The sequence below is a fragment of the Amblyomma americanum genome, chromosome 1 (assembly GCF_052857255.1).
Source record: "Amblyomma americanum isolate KBUSLIRL-KWMA chromosome 1, ASM5285725v1, whole genome shotgun sequence".
Taxonomy (NCBI): domain Eukaryota; kingdom Metazoa; phylum Arthropoda; class Arachnida; order Ixodida; family Ixodidae; genus Amblyomma; species Amblyomma americanum.
In genome coordinates, this window is record NC_135497.1 from 272,521,617 (window position 1) to 272,549,542 (window position 27,926).

At 48.3% G+C, this 27,926-nt stretch overlaps 3 protein-coding genes across 6 annotated transcripts in view; 2 read left to right on the top strand and 1 right to left on the bottom strand.

Annotated features, from left to right (window-relative positions):
• LOC144115083 (uncharacterized) overlaps positions 1-27,926 on the bottom strand; it is a 263,914-nt gene that overhangs the window by 209,074 nt on the left and 26,914 nt on the right. Inside the window, exon 1 of one of the 4 annotated variants that reach the window (XM_077649226.1) lies at positions 4,225-4,461. The exons of 2 other annotated variants lie outside the window; for them this stretch is intronic. The gene's annotated coding sequence lies outside the window, so the exon portion shown is untranslated. Of the gene's footprint in view, positions 1-1,898; positions 2,034-4,224; positions 4,462-27,926 lie in introns of those variants that run through there. One more of the 4 variants, XM_077649228.1, reaches the window with a different exon arrangement.
• On the top strand, positions 10,179-13,896 carry LOC144097130 (uncharacterized). The gene is made up of 2 exons (XM_077629916.1): positions 10,179-11,782; positions 12,866-13,896. Exons 1-2 carry the CDS (start codon positions 10,452-10,454, stop codon positions 13,812-13,814), a joined length of 2,280 nt encoding a protein of 759 aa, XP_077486042.1. The 5' UTR covers positions 10,179-10,451; the 3' UTR covers positions 13,815-13,896.
• Positions 18,173-27,749, top strand: LOC144115078 (solute carrier organic anion transporter family member 4A1-like). The gene is made up of 5 exons (XM_077649219.1): positions 18,173-18,885; positions 20,713-20,815; positions 22,125-22,439; positions 23,235-23,324; positions 27,150-27,749. The coding sequence occupies exons 1-5, from the start codon at positions 18,523-18,525 to the stop codon at positions 27,488-27,490; spliced, it is 1,212 nt and encodes a 403-aa protein (XP_077505345.1). The 5' UTR covers positions 18,173-18,522; the 3' UTR covers positions 27,491-27,749.

Below are 27,926 nucleotides of genomic sequence, written 5' to 3' on the forward strand. Positions count from 1 at the left end.
CTGCGTGCACATCCGCCAAGCTGTGTTCGGAATGGGCGGCACACTTTTTAGCCAGTGCTGGGGCCGTGTGTGCTGAAGAACCTGGACAAAAGACTGGCTGTGGTAAAAAAAAGGTCTAAGTATTTGAGGAGCTACTGGTAGTGCGTGTAGGTTCATGAATCAGCTGTGATAGAGTGAAGTCGGCGCAGATGTCTAAAAAATGGATGCATTCGGAGGATGGCTGCTTAAGAGAGGGAACACCGGATTTCCACACTATATTTGGTAAATTGAAATCACCTAGCAAGAATAAATGTGATTTCTGGTATCGGACAATTAATTTGTTAAGAACATCATAAAGATCAGTGCAGAAAGTAGCTGGTGAGGATCGGGACCTATAACAAGCACAAAAGATAAGGTGGCCTGTTGGAAAAGCTACATGAGTGCAAACTATTTCTAGCGGTGAATCATGCCGATTGCGAATCAATGGGGATTGCATGTCTTCGAACATGAGATAGTTATGCTGAACCTGAATGTGGAGAGGTTGAAACCGGTGATGTGTTGACTGTTTTGGGTTCAATCGAGCTCCTAGCTGGTCTGATCTCGCATACTTCATCTGTGGTTGCGCTATACACGTAGCATTTATTACCTATGATTAGTTTGTTATGTCGCAAAGAATAGGGCTGACCGCTAGCCTTTCCAAAGTCATTTAGTGCTTTCGTCGATCGACGGGCAGCTTTGCAAAAATCTTCGCCGATTGAAACACCCTCCCCTTTAAACTTTGCTTTTTGGGAAAGTATGTAATCTCTCATTTTAGAAGAGGCAAACTTGGCAATAACAGGCCGTGTCTTGCCGGCATATGAGCTCTATGAATCTATGAACTCTATGAATTGAGACTTCCGAGGAATTCATGTTGAGACACTTGTAAACAAAATGATGTATCTGGGCTTCTGATTGTACCCACGTCTCTGATAAGTTGGCTGAGATTCCATAGAAAATTAAGTTATCGAGTCTTGATTGGTCTTCCAGAACGTCTAGCCTTGACGCGAGCACAGCGTTTTCATTTGAAATTGCTTCTTGGACTGCGCTAGTAATATCTGTTCCTGAAGGCGTATTTTCAATGGACTCGACCACGGCTTCCACGGCAGCCACTCTTGGATAGGTCGGAAACAGTTTCAGTAAGGGTTTCATGGTTGACCTTAAGTTCCGCTATGGCATTCATCATACACCGTTCGTCTGGCCTGCCGAGCAACAGGCTGCTTTCACAGAGCTGCGCCAACGGCTGCACACTACCCCTGTGCGGGCTCACTTCCATGAGGAGGCCGCTACCGAAATACACACCGACGCTAGCAACATCGGGCTTGGTGCCGTCCTCATTCAGCATCAAGAAGGCGTGGAACGTGTGAATGCGTATGCGAGTTGCACACTCTCGCGCACCGAAATCAACTACTCCACCTCGGAAAAGGAGTGCCTCGATGTCGTCTGGGCCACGATGAAATTTCGGCTTTATATCTATGGTCGTCATTTTAAAGTGGTCACCGACCACCATTCCTTGTGCTGGCTTACCAATCTCCGGGACCCATCAGGCCGCCTAGCACGCTGGAGCCTTCACCTTAAAGAATTTGATTACACAATTGCCTATAAGTCCGGACGTAAACACGAAGACTCCGACACGCTCCCACGCGCACCCGTCGAACAAGCTGATGATATCGCAGAGGATGACAATCGTTTCCTAGGTGTGATCAGCAGTTCGGACTTAGTGGCAAAGCAGCGTGCTGGTGCTGACCTGCGGTCGGTCATGGATCGCCTGGAGGGCCATGCTTTTAACGTACCTCGACACTTTTCCCGCCACTTGTCTTCTTTTTGCATTCGCAATGCCGTACTGTAAAAAAAAAAACTCCAGCAACGGTGGCCGGCCCTACCTCGTAGTCGTGCCATCAGACCTCCGCGACGACATCCTTTCGGCGTGTCATGATGAGCCCACCTCTGGCCATTTGGGATTTGCACGCACGCTCGCCAGGCGGTGCCGCGCAGTACATCCTCTGAAATCGCGCGCTTCTTCATACACCACATTTTTTTACGGCATGGCGCCCCGTCCTCCGTCATCACCGATAGGGGCGCCGCGTTTACAGCGCAGCTCATGTACGAGGTGTTCCAGCTGAGTGACACGGACCACTGCAAGACTACTGCATACCATCCGCAGTCAAACGGGCTCACGAAGCGCCTCAACAAAACCTTAGCAGACATGCTCGCAATGTGCGTCGACATACAGCACAAGACTTGGGACGAGATCCTCCCATATGTGACGTTTGCCTACAACTCGGCGATTCAGGAAACGACTCGATTTACGCCGCTTCGCCTCGTCTACGGGCGTGATGGCCAAACGATGCTCGACGCCATGCTTCCGTGCCCCCCTGACGACCAGGCGCTAACGCCAGACGCCGAGGAATTTACGCGGCATGCAGAGGAAGCCCGCCAACTGGCCCGTATGCACATCCGCCGGCAGCAGGCAACGGATGCGGAACGCTACAACCAACCACATCGCCACGTCGAGTACCACCCCGAGGACTAAGTGTGGGTATGGACCCCGGTACGTCGCAACAGCCTGTCGGAGAAGCTCCTGAGCCACTACTTTGGACCCTACACAGTGCTGCGCCGCATCACGGATTTGACGTATGAAGTCCTTCCAGATGGCACTCTGCCCAGTTCGAGACGTCGACTGCAGCCTGTGGTTGTGCGCGTACTGCGTTTGAAACCGTACTTTACGCAGTAACGGGAACCTCGTTCGCTCCAAGTGCGCCTACGTTTTTGCTTTCCTTTTTTTTTGGATGGGGAGGGGGAATAATGCCGCCAGGTGTCCCCGGGCGGCGCCTTGGGGACAAAGAAGTGAGACGCGCGTGCTCTTTGGCAGCTGGGACACTGCTTACGTGCCATTCATCAAGAGGCCATCATCATCATCATCATCATCATCATCATCACGGCTTGATTACTTGCGGCCTGTGCCTAGCCTTTTGATTCTGCAACCCGTTTGTGAAAGTATATTAGAGCAACGCGTTTCCTTCTAACGATTAGATCGAGCGACTCTTGAGTGTCGTTACTTATGTGTACAGATGTCTAAAGATCAAGCAAGCCTATCCACATACCCAATAATTCTGGACAAAAGCATCCTTGAACGGGAAACAGTTTATGAGCGCATTTCTTTCATATTTTGTAAGATTTCACTATAACAATCAATATATACGCAGACCTCCCGTCGGCAGGCTTGCATTTTATTGCTATTAACGTTTTTGTTGTCGTCAAAAGCGTTTCCTATTGGCGTTCCATGGCAGTCTTGACTGCTCGATGCGAGCGATGGAAGCACTATAAAAGAAAGATTTGGCTACATACCGGAAGGATGGACTAATATGTTCAATATTGCTGTACCATTACCTTACAGTTTTCTAATGTTGAAAATTTTGTCCAAGGATGCTGGACATGATATTTTGCTATAAGATAGGTGAGAAATAGCGTGTAGTAATCAATTGGGGCTCTGCTTTTTTCAGTTACTTTTCGTGGGCTGTAAATTACCACTGATATCAGTTACATTTTAGGAAAAGTAATTGCAATTCTAAATGGGTACTATTTTTTTTGTGAAATGTACAAGACTGCTCCAGGAACGACTCGGCAAACATCCCGGCATACAGGTGGTCAGTTTAAGTGAGGGATTACGGGCGATTTTGTACCTCGTGTCCATGCACCTGTTGCTAAAGGTATCCCACATGAATATACCTTAGGCCAGAAGACCAAAGTGGTTAACGGCAAAATTCTCACGCTCTCAGAGTTGGGTCCAAATGGGACCAACAAGGAGCAGGCTACTTGATGCAAGTGGAAGGAACTGGTACCGTGAAAAATTTTTATGGCCAAATTTCTAGCTGGTTCCAGTTCCAGGCTCGTAACAACTGCCGCCAGCCAGTTCGGACCCTCTGGTAATCAGCGCGGAACAACTATAGCCTTTGCCAAGTGGTTTATACTGTGAAATCGCCAATTGGTCCGTGTCGGTTCTCGACCGAGATCAAGTGGTAAATTTCGTCGTAGACCGCCCAAAACAGCACCAGCTTGGATCGATTAGTACCAACTGACAGTTTCGCCCAAGACCACTTGGCTCCTGCTTGGCTCCTGATGATCTCACTTAGTCATTTCTTATAACTCGAAGGAGCCTGCGCAGATGACGTAGATGAAATGGCGAAGTATAAGCCTCTGCAACTTCACCGGCGTTTGTCCGACGCCTGTTTTCTCAGGCTCGTCATCCCGTTCGCCACTGACGCCTTGCAAAGACAGACGCCTTCTATTGGAGCTTGAGGCGGCCAGTAGCATCCTGGTGGTCGCTGCATCCCTCAGTGAGGTCGATCGCTGTTGCCGAGGGAGCCGGTGCGACGACCCTTGCGACAGGGAACTCTTGCGTGAGGCACTCTTCCGCAGCGGCTCAGTCATGGCGGAGCTCTGCAACTGCAAACTTAGCTTTAGCGGTAGCAGCAGCAGAACATAGGAGCTAGGGACGTCATTTATGCACGGAATGTCCCCAGAACAGTCTCAAAGGGCAGATTACTGACTTTTATGGACGATCTTTTAAGGTGGAAGCCTTATTTGCCCCATTGAACCAAAACCCACCTGTGTGTGTGTGTGTGTGTGGGGGGGGGGGGGGGCTGCGTGCGCGCGCGCGTGTGTGTGCGTGTGTGCACGTTTGTGCGTGTGTATGCTTTGACTAGTAAAACCACAATTACAATTCGAAAATTTAAACTTTCGAGAATGTACAGGCGCGGACATAGGTAAACGGAGCACGCGATTTCGCTCTCAGAGCAAACATGTCTTCTCCATAAGGAACGGAGAAACATTGTTCGTCCATGAGAAAGCGCACTGGCGTCCCCTATCAGCATGCGCGCACCATGGCTTGCAATTTCTATTGGGCAACGCGCGAAAAATGTTGGAAGCCGATAGCGCGCTTCGTTTACTTTTGCGCACGCCTGTACATGACTTTGAAATGTTAAGCATTTATTTTTGCAACTCTATCGCTCAGCAAGGCAAGAGGCAGTTTTCGAAGCTGTACTTCTTTGAATTGACGAAAGCTGACAAAAGTGGAAAACATATCACATTAAGCGATCTTTTTTCCGTTACGCAGATTTCACAAACTTCTCATTTTGGGGTGCTAACCCAAAGCGGAACTAATTTTAAGACACAATGTTCATTCATTTATAACCGTGATAGGTTTAGTTTCAGAATTTCGGAATACGTTTTCGTTCTATATTTTTGGTACAGTGTGGTCTAAATGGCTTAGAGATTATTTGGAATGTTTAATTAAAGATGAAAAATCCTGACTGAAAATTCAAATTCGCAAATGTGTGCGAGTAAGCACGTATGTGCGCTTACGTGCATGGTTGCGATGAAAAGGGGAAAACCCCGTCCGCATAGCAACTGCTTTGAAATGCAGCTGACCTGCGTCAGTTTTAGGGAAGTCTAAGGGAAGGGGATAGAAGCGGGAAGAAAGCTTATAGGACAAAGAAAGGAAGAGATCGTGCATGGTGCACATCCTTCGCGTGTGCCATCTCCACGCATACGAGGCTAAATCATGCACAGCCCAGGGCGCGAGTCAGTCCAACACGCATCGGATGCGTTGAAACTCTCGAAACTTCTGCGGACGCACTTTCAGGTTGAATCAACAGCCACTAGATTTTAACCTGCTCTTTTAACTGCAACAACAAAAGTTTTAATCAAGTCGGCTCAGTGCATACGGAACGAAGCCATTACCATCTTCCCTATAGTTTTTTAGCGTTCCTTGAGGCAGAGTCCTCTCGATAGCTGCCATTTGTACGCTGTTATTTCGTAGCGACTAGGGTGTCATCTTCTTTGTAAACTCAACACGCCCAATACAGGATCGGACACGCAAACGCCGTCCAGCTTTCAGGGATTTTTTGCTCGTCGCTGGGCCCAACTCATTCAGCGGAGAGGAGCAAGACACTAAAAAGAAGAAAGAAAAAAACGACTGACAGAGACTCGCGCGCCGGGTTAGCTGCTTACCCTGTAAAGCTTCACTTTTAGCAAGACAGCCATGATAAGCGAGGAGAGCAACAAGCAACGGCGCGTACTGTTTGTTCAGCACGCGGCAAGCAAGCGCGAAGAGGGAGTTAGCCGGCACATTTTTTCACTTTTAGTTGCTGATAAATAAAAAAAACGACCGATCTCAGATAAGATTAATTTGCGGAATTATATGTCGACGTCCTACCAACATGGTTACCGGGACCGCTTTCTCACGGGTTTGGTGCGATTCGCGAAAATAGCGACAATGCAAAAATTAAGTCGTATATATTATTCACCTCCAGGTTCGCTACGACAAACCTTTGTGTCTCACGTGGGGAAGTTGAAACAATAGAACATTTTCTCTTCTATTGCCGGCGGTTCGAATTTCAGAGAGAGCAGTATTTGGAGGTCCCTCTTTCGAGATTATGACTCCCTCTGTGTTTTCCAATTCTTCTCTCGTTCGGTGCGAGCGCCAAGGGATTCTAGTTAAGTAGTATTTGCGGCTGCCTTCATGATTACATCGTTGCAACTGGTCGGTTACCTCGTTACCTGTATATAAAATTCTGCCACATGTCCAAAAAGTGTTTCATTCTATTCCTGGTACTTAAAATTTCTTTATTTTATTTGAATTTTCGAAAAAAAATTTCTAGATTCAGCCTTCTACTTCGCCGCCTCATGCCTTTTTTTTTTCCCCCGCAACCAAATACTTCCTTGGAATTCACCGCTGTATCTTGGCCAATCCCCCCGCGTGGGTACGTGCCATGTTTTACTGAGATAAAGAAGTGGAAGAAGAGGAAAGGGGGCGAGAATAGCCTTCGATGACTGAATGAATAAATTTATTCTACAATATAACAAAATGAAGACAAAATGAAGTGATTTGTTCAATACGCTCACGACATTGTGGAGCTTCTCGCACGAGTGAAAGCTCCGCCTCACCGCAAAAACATTAACACCCTTCGTAATAACCTGAACTACATGGTCTCCGTCAACACCATAGCAACGGCGTCCAGGCGCTCCAATAAAATAAGCCGGGGTTACAAGAAACCTATTGCGAATCACACTTGTTTCTGGGCGTTATTTCATTATGCTATTCGCGGGTGCATGTAGCGCACGCGAGAGAGAGAGGTTTCGTTATTTCTTCTGTTATTTTTTCGTTATTTTTTGAAGGTTTCCTCTAACCTCCCAGGGAAATGGGATTACCCCTCCTCGCCCAGCATGTGGCGGACGTAGTCTGCCAGAAATGGCACTGGGCATGATTCGTTCCCTATAGCGATGGAACAAGCCAGCTCTCCAGGGCCTGTTGGGATGTGTATCTTGGTTTAGATTTTAATGTGTTCTCTTTTGGTGGCCTGGATGTGCGGACACTTCTAAAGAGTGTACTTGTTGGGATGTGCATGGCAGAGTGGGCATGTTGGTGTTCCGGGTAGACCCCAAATGTAGTGTCGACAATGTTGCGTCATCCGTATGTGTGTCTGGGTACAGCGGACGATGCAACCCTCCTCATTGTTATGCTTGGGTGGGCAGGGGAATGACCTTCAGTTGTGACTTAGTTCTTTGAGTGTTTGCGTGCGCTCTTTGTGAAGTTGTCTCCTATGATGCCATTGGTCGTAGCCCTCTGGCCAGAGAGAGGGAGGTCCCGGAATTAAATCAGCGCGGGACAGCACGTGCAATCTTCGATTCCCTCCCAGGTCTCCGTGGCCGACGGACCCATTGCAGAGTGACAAGGGGAAAGACACTCTCCAAATTCGGAGCAGTAAAGGCAAAGATGATGGCGACGGACACGGCCCCGCGCACAGCAGCAAATGCGCGTAAGGCGTTCTGAGGCTGTAGATTATAGGAGTTATTGTATGTCTAGCTGTTTATTGCTTTGTTTTGTCACCAGGCACAGGAACATAATGAGACTTTAGAACGCAAGTTCGCTTGACAATCAGTCATGACAGTGCCGCATTTCCCTACGTACATTAAGGCGGTGTCGGAGGCCGCTCCCCTATCCGCCGGTGTGGAAAATGTGCACTCAATGCACATCCAGAGTAAACACCGAAAGTCACGACCACACGAAGAAAGAAGCACAGGTTTCCAGCTCCGGCACGCAAGATAAGCATGCGACAGAGCCCCCGCATACTGTGACAGCTTCGGCATATTCCTGCCAACGGAAATTTCCATGTTATCTCACCTTGGTGTTCCAATAAAAACGAAGCTTTTTGTCGTCATTTAAACGTTACTTTGCAACTTTACATATATTTTTTACCAGACATCTACACAGCAAACCCTGTCGCGGCTGTAGATAAACAAACCAGAGCGACAAATTGTATGTGATAATATTGCGCATTGAGGAGTTGAACAAAAATGTTCTTTTTTTTAGAGCGCAGCTCTTAAGCGCCCGTTCGTGCGTCGCCGCAGTTGGTGTAACCGAGCCAAACCATAAATAAATAAAACAAAGATTGCCCACGAGGCCGCGAACAGATCAGCTCTGCTTGCCACTGCACGAGAGCACTATATATATATATATATATATATATATATATATATATATATATATATATATATATATATATATATATATATATATATATATATATAAACAAGCGCCTTGGTAGTAAAACTAAGCAATGATCTGTGGTTAGGCTAGTTAGTGAAAGCTGTTGGGAAGAGCAGCAGTTCTGTCAATGCTTTCGCGCCCTACGCGTGTGCTATTAATATAGGAATGCATTCAACGTCTATATTTGTTTCACCTTGCCTGCATATGGCAGGTTCTCTCAGATCATGAATGGCAGTTTACCAACATATACAATAGCTGTATCTTGCCGGTACTCACCTACGGGGCAGAAACGGGGAGGATAACGAAAAGGGTTCAGCTTAAGTTAAGGACAACGCAGCGAGCCATGGAAAGAAAAATGATGGGCGTAACGCTAAGAGACCGGAAGCGGGCAGAGTGGGTGAGGGAACAAACGCGTGTTAATGACATCCTAGTCGAAATCAAGAGGAAGAAATGGGCTTGGGCAGGACACGTAATGCTAAGGCAAAATAGCAGACGTTCGTTCAGGGTAAAGGACTGGATTGCAAGAAAAGGCAAGCGTATAGCAGGGAGCGGCAGAAAGTTAGGTGGGCGGATGAGATTAAGAAGTTTGCGGGCATAGGGTGGCCGCAGCTGGCACAGGAGGCCTTTGCCCTGCAGTGAGTGTAGTCAGGTTGATGATTATTTATTTATTTATTTATTTACTATTTATGCATACTGAAATCCCGATCCCGTGGAGAGATTTCAGCAGGGTGGGAATACATAAAAAAGTAAGAATATATTTCAAGGGAGGGTAGGGGAATAAATAAAAAAATGGCATGTTTTTACAGTGGAATCAAGAAAATAAAGGACAATAAAACATGTCATGGCAAAAATTTATCCAAAACCTTTAGATGACATACAAACAAGTTCAAGAATGGCTGAAGAACTTCATTGTTAGCAAGTAAATTCTGATGAGTGACAGTTCTGGGGAAAAAATGAGCACTTAAAGGTGTTATTACTTGTGCGAATTTAACGGAGTTATTGTCAGATCATGATTTCGACTTGTGGCATACTCAGATGAAAAAGAAATAACGTTTGCGAAATATACTTTGTATGTCCGTTAATTACTTGAAAGAAAAATTTAAGACGCGACACACGATTTCTGTTAACTAGCGAAACTAAACCTGCTCTCGTTAGTAATTCGCTTGCACATGCTTTCTAGAAGCTGTTGTATATAAAGCGAAAGGCTCTTTTTTTGCACACTTTCAATTTTATTCATATTGGTTTGTGTGTACGGGTCCCAAATGATGGCAGCATAATCTAGCATTGGAAGTACGATGGACTTGTATGCAAGCAGATGAATGCTAAGAGTGGAAAGTTTAAGGGCCCTTTCAAAGAAAAAACATTTTCGTATTAGCATTAGCTATACCACACATTATACATGTCTATTCCAGTAAAGATCATTCATAATCCAAAGCCCCAAGTTCCTATATTGAGACACCTTTTTTAATATGTTTTGGTTGTAGGCGTACTGGAATTCTAAAGGTATTTTTTTGCGAGATAGTTTCATATACAAATTTTTTCAAAATTTACAGGCATTTTCAAAGTGTCACACCAAGGGATAACTTTGCCGAATGCACTATTTAAAACTATTTGATGAGTAGCGCTTTTAGCTTCAGAATAAAGAACCCATTTTTAAGCGACATGGTTGATGATGAAATGTGAGACCCCGTAGTCATGTGTAGAATTTGAGTTTGGGTGAAATTTTCAATTCCGCAAAGTGCCGAGTGAAGAAGTGCTTTATTTTTCGTTAGCAATATAAATTTTGAGAACGGACAGGTTTGAGGAAAAAAGATGCATACGCAGTTTGACAAGTCCTGAAACCCGCTTAGTGAATGTATTATCTGCAAAGCATTTTCTCCTCCGTATGTATTTTCTGCGTTATATTTGCGCACGCAGCCCGCCCCGTAACAGTGGCCCAGATGATAGCTCGTGCCTAAAAGCCACGCCGCTGCTCGAAGAAGAGGACGTGGACCCGCTACGCCTGCAGCCACCGATCGGTCCACCTGGCAAGATGCAGGACGAGGCGCCTAACTCTGGAGCCCCGGACGATGCGTGGGAGAGGCAGCTGGACTTTGAGAGGGCGTGCGGCGCGGATGGTCCCCAGAAGCGGTGCTGGCTCAGCAGCGACCTCACGGCGTGGAACAAGGTGATGCACGGCTTCGCGTTCGAACTCGTCGAGGCGAAGCCCGGCAGTCTTCGCCTGCAGTCGATACCGCGCGGCAAGGCGGAACGGGACTCCGCAGCCGCCGCCCGCGAAGCATCCTCTTTACTCTCCTGGCTCCTCGGGCACCACCGCTGCGTCGAAGAGCTGGCCGTGACGTGCGCCGTCCACACTGGCGACATATCGGAAGAAGCGCCCTGCTCTATCCGATTGCGGCCCTTTCCAGCGCGTGATGCCTGGCGCAGCATTCGCCGGCTGGAGATCGAAGAGCGCCCGTCTGCCGCCCTCGTGCTGAGGGACGTTGACGCCGTCATCGGTGTTGAAACGCTGAAAATCAACGCTCGCGCCATCAAACCCGAGTTTGCAGCCGAAATCGAGGCACTTCTGCGGCGTAACTCAAGTTCCATCAAAGCAGTCGATATCTCCGATATGAACCGACTGCCGCGAAGTGTCATCAAGGCCCTCGACTGCCTCAATAACTGCGAGTCGTTGGCGATTTCCTCGCTCATTGACTTCGTCCGAGGCCTGCCGGACATGAATTCGGTTGCGCAGCTTGTTCAGACATCGAAGGTTCTCAAGGAGCTCAGTGTCGACCCGGTTATGGACGAGCAGATCTCTGTCACAGCTGAGGCCCTCAAAACCAATCCGGCACTGACAAAGCTCACTCTGTTTATACCGGACTCAACGATCCCGCCTAGAGCACTATTTCCCGCTCTTGAGATCAATACTACTTTGAAGGAACTGCGGCTCACAGGCTGCTGCTCCATGGACGCCTTAAGTGGACAAGCTTTGGCATCCGCATTGCGAAAGAACACGTGCCTTCGGGAGCTGTACATAGAGGACGTTGACATCGACGCCTCCAGCATGAAAGACTGGCCGGATGCACTGTCAGAAAACACAGCGCTGGAGTGCTTCCAGTTGTCAAGCGAACAAGTACCGATCAGCGGAATATCAGCGTTGTGTAAGCTCCTGCCCGCAAACAAGACATTAAAGAAGCTAGTTTTTGCCGGATTCCAGGCTGCCCAAGAAGAAAGGTATGGGTTTGGCGCTTCTGAGATTGATCCACTTACATGGCGTTTTCTACAGCGGTGTCATTGCGAAACCATTCGGCATTTCGAGTCGATGTCTCGCTCAACAAAATCTTGTTTGGTGCGAAAATGTGAAAAAACAAACAGCTCTCACATTTAAATTATATTACAAGACATTAGTAGATATATTAAATTGCTATTACTAGATACTAGATGGACCTTTGATAGAAGGGCCTTAGACAGATTTTCCGTTCAGACAAGCGAAGTTTACAGATTCCGGAAGATACTTTTTTGGGCTGCTATTCTTTCTACCGTGATGTTGACATCGTTTTCTCCTTGCCAGCAAAAATGTATGTTTGACGGTAGGGAGTAGCTGTTCGGCCAAGATAACCTGCAGTAAGCGGCACATAACATTTTTGTGTTTCATGCGCCGTAGAAAGTACCTTGGGGATCCTATTTAATTGCGATCGGATTAATGCTGGACAAACACAACTGTCTCAATGATAATTTCAGACAAGGTGCCACCTCTTCTCCCGTCGTTAGCTGTGTGCACTTGCCAGCGCATTGTAGACCCTGCGGCTGCCCTCTAACATAGAGTAAAACATATTTAGGAAGGAAGAAGTGACTGTAAAGGGGGATATTTGAAGCGTTTGTCACTCTTTGTTCAATAGTTGACGTGCGGATGAACTTCCACGGTGCTGCTCGGCGAGGAATTGTAATTCCTTTTCTGACGAATTGCAGATTTTCATTCTTTTTTTCAAATATATCATTCATCTACTTCTTCACACTTGCCTTACCTCATATCTATCTCATCTTTTCTCATCGCCCCCCCCCCCCATTTTTCACGTTTTTCTTTTTTCACGTAGTGCGTGCGCATGAGTCCATCACTGTCAAGGTGACCTTCCATAAAACTGCGCTGCCATTGGCGCTTCGTGCCTGTAGGGAGAATTAAATTCAACGCAGGTGTTAGGTATATTTTCAAGAGATCAAATTTGCTGATACCACGCCGGTAAATTTGACAAGGGCGGTAAGCAGCTATCGAGCCAGGTTGTTCAACAGCAAGCGGCCACAAATCGCGCTCTGTTCCAGGTTGGCTCTGGCAGAGCAGCTGCGCTATGACGGGTGCTACGGCCGCGTGCAGCTGCCCTGGACCGAGGCCGACCTACCGGGCCTGTTGTCAGCCCTAGCCACTCCTTCGGTGTGTCCTGGGGAGCTGCACCTTCCGGACATCTGTCAGCTCTCGGAGGATGGCCTCAAGCTCCTCTGCGACGCCCTGACGCCCAGCAAACGCGTCCGCACCCTAAGTGCAATGGTGCTGGGGGAGCCTTTGGAAAGAGGAACCGCCCTCTGCCAAATGCTGAGAGCCAATCGATCCATCAGCTGCCTACGGCTCAGCATGGCGGACGACGGGGCGGGCGACTTCGTCCGAGATGTCTTCCATGCGCTGGCCGTCAATACTGCCATAACCGAGATTGACATCCACCTGGATAAAATTGACAGACTGGACACGGCGACCGCATTTTCCTACATGCTGTCTCGCAACACCACAGCCACAAATATTTCGCTGTGGTTCTCGACCACTTTTCCCAGGCAGTTTATTAGGGAGATATCGCGCGGAATGACGCTGAACAAGCTCGTCGTCGACTTGAAATTCGTCACGGAGAAGCTCTGCTGCGACCCCTCTAGCCTCGTCGTTTTCGAGGCGCTGCGGAGGAACCGGGCCGCCCTGAACCGCGCGGTCGACTTCGTCCTGCGGCGCCCAGCTGACCGACGGTGTGCCGAAAGCTTCGAGCTCTTCGCGGGACGGTCGTGCTTGCTCGCCCGCCTGGTGGAGGTCACCGGCAAGACGGAGCCAGAAGTGTCGCTGGACCTGACCGCGGCTGAGCACTTCTTGCAAGACCACTACCTCATCCTCACTGGCATCATCCAGCGCACTCTGGTCTGCCGACCCGCTCAAGCCACGCAGTTGGACGAACTCAACACGGACTGCTGGAGAGCTGTCGTGCGTCACCTCAAGATTGGCGACGTTCGTGCGTAGCACCATGTGCTTCTTTGCCCACGCGGAAAGCTGGCCGATTTAACTCTGTAGCATTAAAACATGAAACTTGTCGCCAAAGCCACCGGCATTGTCTTCGTGGACCCCTTCATTTCTAGCTCGTAACTGACCAAGGATTTCGTTTTACAGCGTATCTGTGCAAGGGCACTTTCGAGCAGACAGGAGTTGGCAGAGCACGTCGAGACTGGTAGCCTGCCGGCCAATGAAATAGGGAAGGCAGAAGGCGATCCCCGGGATGCGCCTTGCGCGGCTCCGTCCACGGGCACCTTGAAGCGGGAGATTTCGTGGGGCGCTTGCCTCCAAAGGCTTTTTGCAGATTCCGCGCATAGCTTAGCTTTTCTAAACGAAAGCGCAGCAGAGTGGTGCGCAGACTAACGACGCAAAGTTGATTCGGAGGAATAATCTCAATTACCCATTTCCCGTTGGAATGCGAAAAAGGCTATAAAGACATACCTACCAAGCATATCAAGCACTCGCCTACCTTAAAATAGTTCATTGAACCAGTCGAGGACGCCGCATCCGCAACGAATGGCCCGTATTGTATGAGTAGATAGACACTAAAACATTTTATTCGCCGGAAAGAGTACTCCGTCTATGTGTGTTAGCGTTTATTTTCAGCGGGATACGGTGAACGCTTGCCTCTTATTGGTGGCGTAGCAGCTTCAGTGTTGTCCACATGCGCTGAATGACGGCTGGGGAATGCTGGCAGTTGCACTATTGCTGCTGCGTATAAAACTCTGCAGGTTAAACGGCGAAAGCTAACTCACTCGGTGAGGTGCTTTGCTGTAGAAGTCAATCTAATGCCTCAAATGGAGCGTGAACAGACCTAAAAAGCAATAAACGCGAAAACTTAAAATGCCCGAGATGCACCACAAAGCAGCAGAGCAGCACGCGGTACTACTTCGATCTTCACTCGGACGTGAGTGATGACGCCATGGTACCATAGCGTCATTGGCCGACTGCCGCCTGCGCACCGATCATATCAGCTTAACCTCTGTCAGAGTTTAACCTGAGTGCAATATCGTCGTCAGACGTGCCGACAACTCAGCAAAGTAAAACCATGAGCCAACCAGGCTAAACTCAGGCGTTCGCAGGCCTACTCTGTTTAGCTACGTTAAAACCCCATCGCTTTTTTCTAGTTTTCCTCCTTGCTCAACTCTAGTCTGCTTGTGAGTGAAGTGCTTAAATCGTAAGCATTTGTTATCAGCTCTGCCTGCGAGTCTTCTGCCCGGTCTTACTGCTTATACATTTGGGTCAGAGAAGTGTTCGTTGGGCTGTTCCAGACAGGCGCATAAAGCACCTGTTGTCGTACATGAGCACTTAAAAGAAATTTTGCTCCTATTTGCATGTATTTAAGGTGGAGCAAGTGAGCTCAGGCGCATACAATAGCACAGTGGAACTCACTGAGCCCTTGCACTCCTCAGTACTTGTACACCGCCTGGCAATGTGCGCCATGACCACCGTGCAAATCTAAAACACGAGAGAGCTGCATTTCGGGTAAGTGGAAGGTCCGCATGACTGAAATGAAGCTGTAATTTTTTAAGCATGTCCTCATTGCACGCATCGGATTAGTCTTATGCTAAGATGCCCCATCTGTCGCAAGACTGCCAGGGAAACGAGCCCATGACCGGAGTCTGATTGCGATCGTATAGGCGTACTTGGTCGAGGTAACTCCGCTAATTGTTTTGTGCGATCAAAATGAGCAATAGTGGAATCCCTCTTCGCACCTCCATTCCCAAAGTTAGCTGCCTCCAGATTACTGTAACTTGCCTTTGGTTGAGTGAGGGGTGAGGGGGAGGAGAATTGCCTCGGCTTAGAGCAAAAACATTCAAAAGAGTAAAAGCGCCAAAGTAATCACCGAGGCTCAACCCAACTGCTTTCTCAGAATTGTCGCATCAGGGGCCGTATTATGGAGCTCTGACAAATTCTGTCAGAAGTTATTGACAGTGACGTCAAAATGACGAAATGATGAGACGCCGCCGCTTGACGCAACGAGGAATCAGGCAGTTACAGCAGGGCGGCGCCCCGAGAGCATTTATTTGCGCAGCGAGGGGCCGTCTGCTAAATTTTTGTAAAAAGAATTGTGAAATATGCGGCAATGTAAATAATTATTTTATTTTGCCAAAACATTGTGTTTAAAGTTCGAAAATATTAATCAAAACAAAAAGCGTTCGAAATTGTGCTATTAAATTTGCTGGTGGGTAACTTTTGCTGCCGCGGGGAAGTGCTGACAGCGGTAAAGCGTCAAGTCGCTTTGCACGAAAGCAGCCGATTCCACGCCGTGTTATTGTTTTTTTTACGCGGCCTCTGAGATCAGGCTACTGTGCGGTTGACCTAATTGCGCAGAAAAAATTGAACGAATGCAGTGAAGGAGGCTACGTGCCTGCTGAGCGAACTTGCAAGGAGCGCATGGAACGAAATCGACGAAGACAACTTGTTGAAGTCTGTGTTGTTCTGCTCTTTCGATCGATCACAAAAATGCCAAAAGGTGAGGTGTTGCCGCATGTGATGTGTGATTGTCTGTTTCTTTTCCCTTGGGAAACAGAAGAAGACACTAAGTGCGATTTGCTGGGAAAAAATGAAGTGTTTTATCAGCATAAGCGTGTTTTATTTATATGTGTTGTGGCGCAGAGGTGACCGCGGGAGCCCACCCCTTCTGCGCGCTAACTTTGCAGATTGCCTCCAACACCTGCCGCACGCATTTGCTTACCATTGGTTGTGCAATGCCGACGTGCGCCTCGTTACCAACGGCAGGTTGAAAGCCGCCCGTGGCAAAAGAACGCAGTGCATACAGCACCTGCCACCGCACCGACAGCGCGCTCGCAAGCCAACCTCCCAGTTCATCGGCGACTTCGTCGCACAGCCGCTCCACAGCCTGCTTCTCCAGTCGTGAAAAGGGGCCGAAACAGCTTGTCCGGTAAGTCAAACATGGCGTGTCTTCGTGCGCTCTCCTTCGCCGTTGTTCGCGCCGGCGCAGCCGCCTCGTATCGCCGCGTACACGGCCACAATTTTCTGTCACAAACGCAACGGTCAAATTGACCGCCTCGAGGCTGTCACAAAAAAACTGTCAGTTTGCGCCTGCATAGTTAGGTGTGTAAACGTCACCACTTCTGCCACTTATGCGACGTAATTCGCAATCACCCATGACGCAAAAAAGCAATATGGCCGCCGGTCACGACCGACCAATAGGAGCGAGGCTAAATGACCCGTTTTTGACAAGTTATTGACAACTTTGCAGTTCGACAGTTCCGTAATACGGCCCCAGATGTCTGATCGTCACATAATTTCTTTTCATGTGAGGCTCAAAAGTTTGCGAGAATTTACGAGCAAAAAAATACCACCCCACGCACATTTAAATAATGATACATGTAGCCTTGGAATATACCGACACCTAATTATTATCCAGGTCTCGGTAGACGAAAAGAAAGAACAAAGGAAGAAGAAATCCGAACGGCTAGCGCTGCACGCGTCAGTTCCAGGGACCGTTTCAGCCGCCATCGTCGCCCCTGGCCCTTTCTTCTCGCTGTCTCCCCGACGTGAATATTACTGGACGTTGCTTTCGGCGTGTCCACAGCGGCGTAGTTTCCCTATAGCACGAAGGCTTCACCTTCAGCCAGGTATTAAGAACTAAGCAAGCGTATTTCTCAGAAGCTTGCTCACAGGTGTTCATGTCTTGTAAGCCCACGTACGGGGGAAAAAGCAGTCTTTTCCGCGTCATCGGAGCAGCGGCGAGATCTCACGAAGTGCCCGCGCGCGCTGTGCAGTTTCACCGCAAAGGTGCACCACCCAGCCATGTTGTCCGGCGACAAACAGGGGTCCGCAGAGTTCTCAGTCTCGTCGTTCGGCATGTCGGTGCCGCAGCTGGTGCAGGGCTCGGACCTGAAGCGTGCCGAAGGGGCCTCTGGCTTCAAGGTCGACGAAGTGAACTGCGGCCTGCTGGGCGTCTACCCTTCGTTCCTGCAGAGCTACCGCACGCCTCGGTGCTACCTCTTTTTCCTGTGCATTCTGGGCATGACGCAGGGCTTCGCCGTCAACGGGCTCGTCTCCGTGGTGACGCCTACCATCGAGAAGCGCTTCCAGCTGCTCGGCATCGAAGTCGGGGCAAGCCCCCCTTTCACTCACTCTTTAACTTTAGAACAGCTGCTTATTCGCACTTCATGTCAAAGTTACAAAATGGTTCTCTAAGTATACCAGTTTATCTAAAAAATGGTTTCGCCCGGTGCTATGTGAAAAGGACCTGCATGTTCTTTGCAACCACATTCATTATGGCCTATATTACAGGTTCTAAGCGCTCATGCTTTCCCTCCAATACAAAATTAAATAGCTAACACCAAATTTTGTTGAGACACCCAAGAAAATGGCTTCCATAGCCAATGCGTTTTCCAGAAAAACTTGTTAAAGCCCATGATCTGGACGGCACCTCAATGTATGGCAAAAAAGCACTATCGTCAGCATTCAATGCGTTATCTCTTCTGCACCCTGCTCTGGAAGAACAGCCTGAATGTCTCAAACCTCATCGGCGGCTGCTTTCGAAACAGCCACACAAACAGCGTACACAAACGGAGAGCTGGTGTACGCACGAATTTCGAGTAAATTTCCTTCGTGTTAACCTGGGTAGAAGCCAGCAAGCAGCGCCGGTACTGGACATATCCTAGCACGCAACCTATGCAGTTGATAAGCGATCGTAGCGATGTATACAGTTCATGCCAGGAGCCGGCCGTTTTGGCGTGTGCTCGCATCGTCTCGACCTGTGAAGGGAGCGGTGGTGGTGGACGGCGTGCAGGTGATCCAGAGCATGTTCAACGTGGCGTCGTGCATCATGGTGACGTCGGGGAGCTACCATGATGGCGTGGGCCACAGGCCGGTCATACCAGGCATTGGCACCCTCGTTACGCTTGTCGGCGCCATGATATTCGCTTCGCCCGACTTCATTGCGCCGCAGTACCTGGCGCTGGAGAACCGCACCGCCAACGTCTGCCCCGAACGCGGCCCCGGGAAGTGCTCCCTCTTCGGCAGGGCCACCAACGCCAACACCTTCAAATACTTCTTCATGGTAAGCGCTCCGCCAACCCGGGAGTGGAGTGCAGTGGCGTGCCATTCACTCACTGACACCGTTCGTAGTTTTCCTATATCTTCTGCGGTAACGTCTAGAAGCACTGCTGGGAGCTGATGACTGGTCATGAAGGCGGTGCACGTCTTTTAAGTATAAGCATGTTCTTGGGAGCGGTTGCGTGTTGATAATTAAGGCTTAATGTCTGGACGTTATGTCTTAAGGGGCTTTACAACGCCAGCGTGAAGATTGCGGCCGGTATGGTTATTCCAAATTTGATAAAACTTCGCGATACGCATTCGTCCGCTCTCTAAACGGCGGTTGAGGGTTTTTATCCTGCGTGCAGTGTTCTGCAGGTGGCATAATGCCTGCGCAGCCAGTTCTTGATGTGTCCGTGCCGTCCGCAGCGTTGAGTTCGACGGTGAAAATGAAGTCACCCATAGAAAAGTTTCTTCGAATATAATTTTGCATTGTCAAATTACCGCGATGAGTTACCACGGATGCACTGCTCACTTCTAGCAACACTGATATGCATTTTCCTTTCAAGTGCCTCCTTAAAAGTTCTCCTCAGTTTGAAGAGTTTTACTGCGGCTCCTCTCAATCCAGTCACGTGACGACAGCTGTGACGTTGTTTTTGCGTAAACGTCTGTAGTGCGTCGTCTTGCCAGTTCTTTCGCCGTTCCTCTATTACCTGCTACTTCGTTGATCTCTATCCCTGTTTGTCTTGTTTGTAGCGTTGACACATGTACGAGCTTTTGAAGTTGCTCGGAGTAGAGACCTGGTCTTGCCGAATGCATATAAGTCGCAGTTTTTCTCGCGACAATTCGCATGATCCGGCGGCAGGTGTTTTGTTATGCCTGAGCAGCTTCTAACTCGACAGCGAGGTTCCCTCGAAGCTCGTCGGTGGCAATTAGCACAAGACACGTTTGCTGCTCGCTTTAAGAAAAATGTTTGAATAAATTTTAAAAAGTTTACTAGTGCAATGAACAGTTCGTGGCGCGCACCGTGGTTGCCCAAACTCATCCTGTGTCTATCAGAGCTTGGTAAACCTTTGAGGGGTTGCAGCCGCGGTCTGCATGTTGAGTCGGTGTCATTTGGACTCAGCAAACTGCCGCGTTCATATTCTAATTAAGTGCTTTGAGCGCCGTTGGACGCACTGCGCCTGAGTTAGCGAAATACTCCATCTCCTTTTTAAAGTGAACACCAGGCATATGCTGGAGCAAAAATGCTTTTCACAATTTTGGATTATTGAGGGGAATTAATTAAAATACGCAGAATATCACCCTTTTAGGTCATTCCCAATTTTAAAAATGCTTGGCGGTTCAGGAACCCGACACCTCCTTTGGTTTCAATGCCAGCTAGATTATCCGCTTTCGCAAATCGGTGCCTTCGTGTCAGCTCTGCCCATAGAGGGACAGAGCGCCCGACCTAAAATGAGCGACATAAGGAAAACGGGCGGCAGAATTTTCGTTCCTTTTGCCCGCGAAGCGGCGCATTATAGAGGAACATTCAGGTGCTTCCGATCAGTCGGCAGACATTCCAACAGCTCTCGGTGCGCTAAATTTCTTTCTGTATTGTATTCGCATGCAATCCCCTCCTGCTATAGCCCTGAACGGGTACCCAGTATTTTCAAATAAATAAAATAAATTGTTACGCCGAAGAGTGAAGCACTCCGAAAAAATATCGACTATATGAGGGGTTCTCTCACTTGCGCTGGAATTCTCTGGCATGACGTAACACGGCACATCCGATTTCCTTACAATCTGGTTCCATCAAAACGTGGCCCACCACAGCCCCTGAATTTTTTGTGATTGCCTTGTTCTCACGCAGCTAAGCCATGCGATGCACGGTGTTGGCTCGTCGCCGTTCTTCACTGTGGGCGTGACTTACCTGGACCAGAATGTGCCCACCGGCAGCGCATCCGTCTACATGGGTAACTACAAGCTCGCGTGGTCTTGTAGCGACTAACAGAAACGAAACGATACAAAAATAAATGAAATGAAAATAGGACTCTAAAAAGAACGTCTTGCTGGGCAAGTTGGTACCTATACATCTTTGGCCACAGGCGCGAAATAGAGACACAGCCCAAGGCAGAAAGACGGGACGCAGCGCCACACGCAACTGATTTATTTGAAGGCAACACGGACAAATATATACCATCGTACACGCAAGAAATGCTATCATCTTCAAAGTTGATATGATAGCGAACGAGTGAAAAAATTGTTCTCTGCCTTATACAAAGATATGGACGTGTCGCTGATGAACATGCTTCCTTTCTTTGCAATAACAAATGCTTAGATTAATTCTCTGGCTTTTGTGTCTATGCTATTTGATAGAATTCGCGCACCAGAAAAACATGGCTCACAAGATCGTGACGGGCAAGACCTTATTCGCCTCCATCGAAATTCGATCCCGGCTGCGGCGGTCGACTTTCGATGGAGGCGAAATTCTAGAGGCCCGTGTACTGTGCGATGTCAGTGCATGTTAAAGAACCCCAAGTGATCGAAATTTCCGGGGCCCTTCACTACGGCGTCTCTCATAGCCTGAGTCGCTCTGGGACGTTAAACCCCCATAAACCATAAACCATACTGTTGCTTGAGGCATTCCCGTAGACTGTCATCGCATGGTCGCTTGCTTGTCAAGCCTCAACCTGGTCTGTGGATCAAAAGAGAAGAATTTTCTTATGTTGACGGCAGCAATTTAACCGCTCTCGAAACTCTGTCTCGCTCCATGGGTCTTTGAGTTTGATATTGACCAAATGCGTGTAGTGTTCGACAATTGACTAGAATTCAGGCACCGTACATTTAGGAGCAGTACGTAGCGAAGCGACACTGTTTCCTGCTGTTTCTTTTACAAAAGACACGAGGAATTTCGCGCTCATGCTGCTCAAGCTATTGTCACGCCATACCGAAAGCTTAACTCCTAGTAATCGAAACCTAAAAATTAAAAATTGTTTAGAAGTCGCACATATCTAGAAAATCATAGTGATGACACCTATGCAGGAAAGGAGGAATGACTGACGGGATAGTATCTCACAGTGCCCGCAGCATTCTTCTGGAAGCATAGCTCTTCACAAGGCGCTCCCTTGTTAGCTTAGTTCACCTCTTAACGGAGAGACATCACTCGAACTTTTAACGCTACCGCCAGCATCCTCACTCAGAGCCGCAGTGGTGAACTGCCGTTGGTAGAAATTAGGTGTAAGGTGAAGGCCCACGCGATGAGCGTTCGTGTTTCTCTCGCAGCAGCCAAGCTGAAGGCGGTAGAAGTGGCCCAGAAACAGAAGCAGAAGCAGCAGACGAAGCAATCCCGGGGCACTCCCGATGCACAGGAACTGAAGGCTGCAGAGGCACCGGAAGCGGGGGACGATGCGAAGGAGCAGAAGGACGCACCGAGCCCACAGCAGGAGGCGCCGGAGCCAAAGGATGTGCACAGCCCGCAGACGAACGCGGGCTCCGGCCAAACTCCGGAGGTCGCAGAGCGAAGCTTCGTTAACCACGTCCGAAGACTAGTCTGCAATCCCACCTTCGTCTGCCTGACACTTGCGGCGGCTGCCGAAAGTGAGTCCACTTGACAGCACTCACCCTCAGAAAAGAGTAACCGTCGATTGAGAAGCCTACGTTCAAACAAGCTTGACAATCTGTCCCCTGGTTTCAGGAAAGTCATCGGCAGTCATTTCTAATTCGCGGGCGCCCATAGTTCGTATAAGTAATGCATTAGTAGCTACTCGCTTGTACAAGAGAGATCTCATTATGTACAACTGACGATTTTGAGCCTCCGTGGTTCCCAAGTGAGCAGTTTGAACAGGAGCCGCCCATAAGATACCCACGACGGGTTCCCTGCGGCTGACCCCAGGATGTGTAGGTCTGTGTTCCTGAAGCCTTTGTCTTTGCACACGTCCGCCACCTACTGTGGACTTGTGCAGGGATAAGTATTCTGCATTCTGAAAGAACTTAAAACAACAGCTGTTGTTAACGCTGGCCCACGGCCCATGGCGTGTTGTATATATTACTCCACTAGCCAGCCACAACAGTAAACGAAATCATCTTTTTCATGTTTGACTTTATTAAGCGAGCCATTTATCACAATTTTAGAGCTTATAAATTGTTTTTGCTGTGATTGGCTTCTTGTTTAGGTAACAAAAATTTTTAACAGTGGACAACTTTTTTGTCGCGGAGGAATTCTGTACGAGGCCCTGAATGTGGGTGGAGCTTCACTGCAGACTTAAGTTGTATCCGACTATAGTGCGCTTTACTCTACGGCGATACATTCTTTGACGCTGCAGAACTTTTTAAAACCTAAAAACTTGCGTCCCTTTTAGTTAAAAATCTGATTTCCTCACGTCTTCGTTTCAGCCATGCTGGCGTCAGGGCTGACTGGATTTGCGACGAAGATCTTCATCGCCATGTTCGGCATATCCTCTTCACAGGCCTCCGGCCTCTTAGGTACGTTTGCGGCGCATTGCTCAGAGACCTCTTCTGACGCCGAAAAGATGCTGATCTACAAGAATATGCGTACTCCTGATTTTGCCCATTTCACTCAGAGCGCTATCGTGTTGTAATGCGCTCTTTGACATAGTGGTCTCTCTTCAGGCAGGGGGGTTGGCGGCATTATCAGAGTGATAAATGTGTCCGCTTCATGTTAGATCTCCGGCACTCGTAGGGCTCACAATAATAATAATAATAATAATAATAATAATAATAATAATATTATTAATTGCCAAAGACTAACATAAAGCGGACAAAGCATGAATCAGAAGTAGATTTATTACTTTTTGTTCAGGCTAAACCTGGATTGCGCTATTTGGTGCTCTATCGGCGTCTTCGCCCAAACTCATTATTGTCAACATTCTGGATCCCCGCACGAAAGTGAATCACGGCACGACAGCCGAATATACCTATAAGTAGCACTATATCGGTTTGTGAGGCGCGAGGAAGGAATAGCTCGTTCTGTTTTTATGTCCAAAAAATTCAGGATGTTCGCCTCCTACAAGGGCAGGAAGTCAGCGCAAGTTGGTCACCGTAAATGCGGCTAAAGAGTGGTGGTGTCACCTACCGTCGCCTACCCCGGTGATGCCACGGTGACGAGCGGTGAGGTGTCGCCCTAATTTTTTTGCGAGCTACTGTTAGCAGTGACTTTTCTACAAATTTGTCAATTATGGGGCCCATGCAGAGCTTTTAAATTGGACTCGAATACTCATAAGGACCAAGTTTGGGGGGCGGTTGGGGGGGGGGGGGGGGGGTGCAATCATCACCCGTTCTCTCCGTTTCCTCAGGGCCCTGTGCAGTGCTCCACGACACGACATATACACAGGCAGACAGCTTATATATGTTAACCAGTTTTATTTGTCTCTAGTCGAGCAAATATGCTAATAAGAAAGACCCCATGGTTTTTAAGATAACAAAAGAAAGTAAGAACACGTAAACTCTTGCTAGACATGCATAATGTCCTTAGTCGAAGTGAGCCTACACGGGGAAGCACAAACATTGCCACAACAAGCTAGCAATTCAAGTAAAACTCATTGCAAACTCCTTGTAGCAACCACTGGGCAGTAATAAAATTTATACAAAAAGCTAAAACTAAAAAAAATTAAACAGATTTTAACCTCTCCTTCTGTAAGAAACACTGCTGTTCTTCCGACTTTTAGGCAACTGTAGTTCAGTCAATTTCTCCAAAATCGTACGAAAGAAGTCTTGCCGCTCCCTGACCCCATCGCTCAATATTCGGGGAGTCACAGCCCCGCGGGTGCTCGAGGCACCCCCCCCCCCCCCCCCCCCCCCCCCGCCTGGTATTCCACGCCTCTGAATATGACTATCAAAATCATGTCAGGGTCATTTTAACTTTTCAATCGTTAGCAAAACCTAGTCGTAGAAAAAGAAATGAGTAAAAAATTGGAACGTTTCACGCAGGACTATGAAACATTGTGTGTAAATGAACGACTTGGCGCTTTTATATACAGTCCATTGAAATGAATTTGTTTTATTTCCTTTACGAAAAATGCGAACATTCTACAGAAATAAGGGATTGTGAAATTTCTTATCAAATCTGATGTTCTCACAGTCACTACAAATATTTTTCTAAATTGCCTTAAAGGCAAAGAAGCCGTTAAAAATCCTTAGAGATCGGAAACTTAAGCCGTATAAGAAGAATTGCTATAGTTGAGAAAATTTGCTCTTCGATGTACATTAACCATCAATTGCAGGGTGAGGTTTTCCTAGTAAAAACAATCAAAATATTAAAAACAGTAAGCCACACTATACAATTCGATGGCACTTATTTCTGGAAGTTTAGTAGGAACATTGTTTTTGTTTTAAGTGAGAAAAAAGTGGAAGTTGGGTCCCTGCATTCAACAGAGGAGTTTCTGCGTCCAAGCGTCATTTGACCTGCGCTGCGCTGCGGTATACGGCGCTAAAACTTATGGAGTTATAGCTACAGCTGTAAAAAAATAGGCAGTGGCTTAGCTCTGGTTAAGCCTGGATATACAAGCGAAGAGCTTCAGTTATGCTTGCAATGGTTTGACGTCATGGTTATGCTTCATAGCTTAGCTGGTATTGTATACATTGTTTATCTATTATAGGCCGAATGAGTCGCACTTCCACTTTCACTGAGTCGTTCCACGTGGTCGTTGTAACGGCGAGTCTCGGGATTTTCTACTTCTGACTCTCTTGTTTCCTCTTCCCCACTCGCTTAATTGGCTGCTGCTGGCTGAAGATGCGGCCAAGACACGCTTTTAGGCTTCTCTCCGACGTCGTTTAGCAAGGTGTATTTCCCGTTGTTCAGGCGTTTCGGCTGCACGTTTAGCTTTGGCCTCATCATTTTTTCGCTGTTGTGCAGCCAGCTCCCAAGCGAGTACTTCTGGAACGGACGAATTTAGTTTTTCAGCTTTTCTGCGTAGTCCAGCAGCAGCCGCACTCCCTTTCCATGTCGAGTGCGCACGCCTATTCTCTGGCAAGCGCATTATATAGCCTCCTTGCGCACGCACATGACGCACATGTGCTGTAGCGCGCGGCTGCACCGAAAGGTCAGGCGACAGAGTCGGCGGCGGCGTCGGCTGCGGCAGGGGCTAGGAGGGACCACCTGCGCGGTACGTGACGTCACTCGGTTTCGCGCATGCGCATAACTCACCAGTTCGGCTCACGCGAAGCTCGGCTCAGACTCGCGCAATGAAGCTTTTCGCTTCAAAAGACGCAGCCCTCACCTCCACTTGATCTACGCGACACAGACATATGATACGGGAAAAAAAATTACCTCTCGCTACTGGTCACGACAGCGAATAAACTAGCGTCACGTCTCAGTAGATGGGAGGAGCAAGAGCTACGTAAGGGTCATGGCTTGTGACATCGAGCATCAAGGCAGAGTTCGATAAACCTACTTGGGCACCGCCGCACTTACCAGCATTGGAGGCTATGTATAAGCATTGTGACCGCCGCCACACGAATGGAACGCATCGCGGCGCTGAAACCTCCATCCCGCGCATACCGATCGCGGCAGCGTGCTCTGTGGGGGCCCTAATTTCGAAACAGTCATGGAAGAAATCTACGGCGCGCCTTATTCGGTCTTCGTGGCCAATTAATCGAAAACTATCCGATAATTCGAAGGCATATTCAATTCGCTTACAATATTTGTTCGCCTGTAATGTATGATTTTCAGCGGGTAGGAGGATATTATATTCGCTATTCGAAAAATTCGGAATATTCAACAAATTTGCACCGAACGATAAAATGGTACTTGAAGCGCCCTCTTTAGGCACATTGGAAGAAGTACTGCGATTGTGAACGAAAAAACAGTGAATGTGGACCTCTTGTCGCGTAATGCGAGAGTATGTATATAATAAAGACTGCTATGAAAGCGACGTATTACAGTGTCAATCAAAAGAAACAAATAGTACCAAACGTGCACTGCCAGTCATGAAATTGGGACAAGCCGGAGCACGCAGCCCTCCAGACGAAGTCCGAGGGGGAACTATCTGATAACCGCTATGCCGTTAGGGAGTGATGCACTGGGGGCGTCCATAAAACCCAAAAGGAGTGCAGTCACTGGTCCTTTGGGGACTGTATCTGCTGCGTTTTTACGAGACATCAGCATCGTTCCCTCAGAGAAACTGATGTCGATGAGAGCGCAGCGATACTCCCCAAGAGACTAAATACATTTAGGTCTGTGTGGCTTAGAGTGTGTGGATGGGATGATGCAGCCAGAGCTCCTTCAGGGCACTACCGAATCGGTAATCGCTGCATTCTCGCCTGCGCATTTGGCGCCCCCACCCCATGCAGGCGCCGTGCCCAGCGCCTGCGGCGGCACTCTGCTGGGCGGCTATGTCACCACCAAGAAGCTGAACGTCAAGTCGCCGACCATCATGTGCTACTGCGTCATCCTCTCGTTCGTGCCCTGGTTCACGCTGTTCGTCTTCATGCACTCCTGCGACAACAACCAGAGCGCGCTCGCCAACCGCACTAGCCCGCCGGGTGCAAGAGCATGCATATGCAGCTCAGCCTGTCCGGCTATGCATTTCTTGTGCTTGGCGTGGTGCGACATGCTGGTTATGCCAGTCTTATTAGTCACCACGTGGTTAGTTTTGCAGCTGTTGTTGTTTAGACAGCGTTACACAATATAATTCGCGCACCTTAGAATATATCGATATTGCGTTGAAGATAACTGCTTCGGGACGTACTGTGTAGGTCTCGATATTACATATTTTCCCTCGTATTTTCCTGCGTATATGTGCTATGGTAGGCAGTTAGGGGCTTAGACACGCCACATGTATCAAACTTGGGCACATGTTTGTTTGAAATGAACGCGGAAGCTTCTCACACAAACGCATGTTAGGACTAGCGTGACGAAGCGTAGAACGAAATGAAAATTTAAAAAATTCATAGGGGCACTCATTTACCTTATGTGTTGGCGGCGCAATAACATTATAAGCTGTTGACGCCTTTACATAGTGTTCTGTGTCATTCTTCCATGGTTGTGTTTGCGGAGACCTATAGGTGTCCGTGAACACGTCTGTACACACGCAACCACACATCTCTTCGTGTCATATATACTGCTGG

Bases quoted from the DNA above. Each gene is read 5' to 3' on its own strand.
- LOC144097130 (XM_077629916.1), top strand. From the start codon at position 10,452: ATGTATTTTCTGCGTTATATTTGCGCACGCAGCCCGCCCCGTAACAGT. The intron at 11,783-12,865 runs GTATGGGTTTGG...GCTCTGTTCCAG, and splicing joins CAGGCTGCCCAAGAAGAAAG to GTTGGCTCTGGCAGAGCAGC.
- LOC144115078 (XM_077649219.1), top strand. From the start codon at position 18,523: ATGTATACAGTTCATGCCAGGAGCCGGCCGTTTTGGCGTGTGCTCGCA. The intron at 18,886-20,712 runs GTAAGCGCTCCG...GTTCTCACGCAG, and splicing joins CCTTCAAATACTTCTTCATG to CTAAGCCATGCGATGCACGG. The intron at 20,816-22,124 runs GTAACTACAAGC...TTTCTCTCGCAG, and splicing joins CAGCGCATCCGTCTACATGG to CAGCCAAGCTGAAGGCGGTA.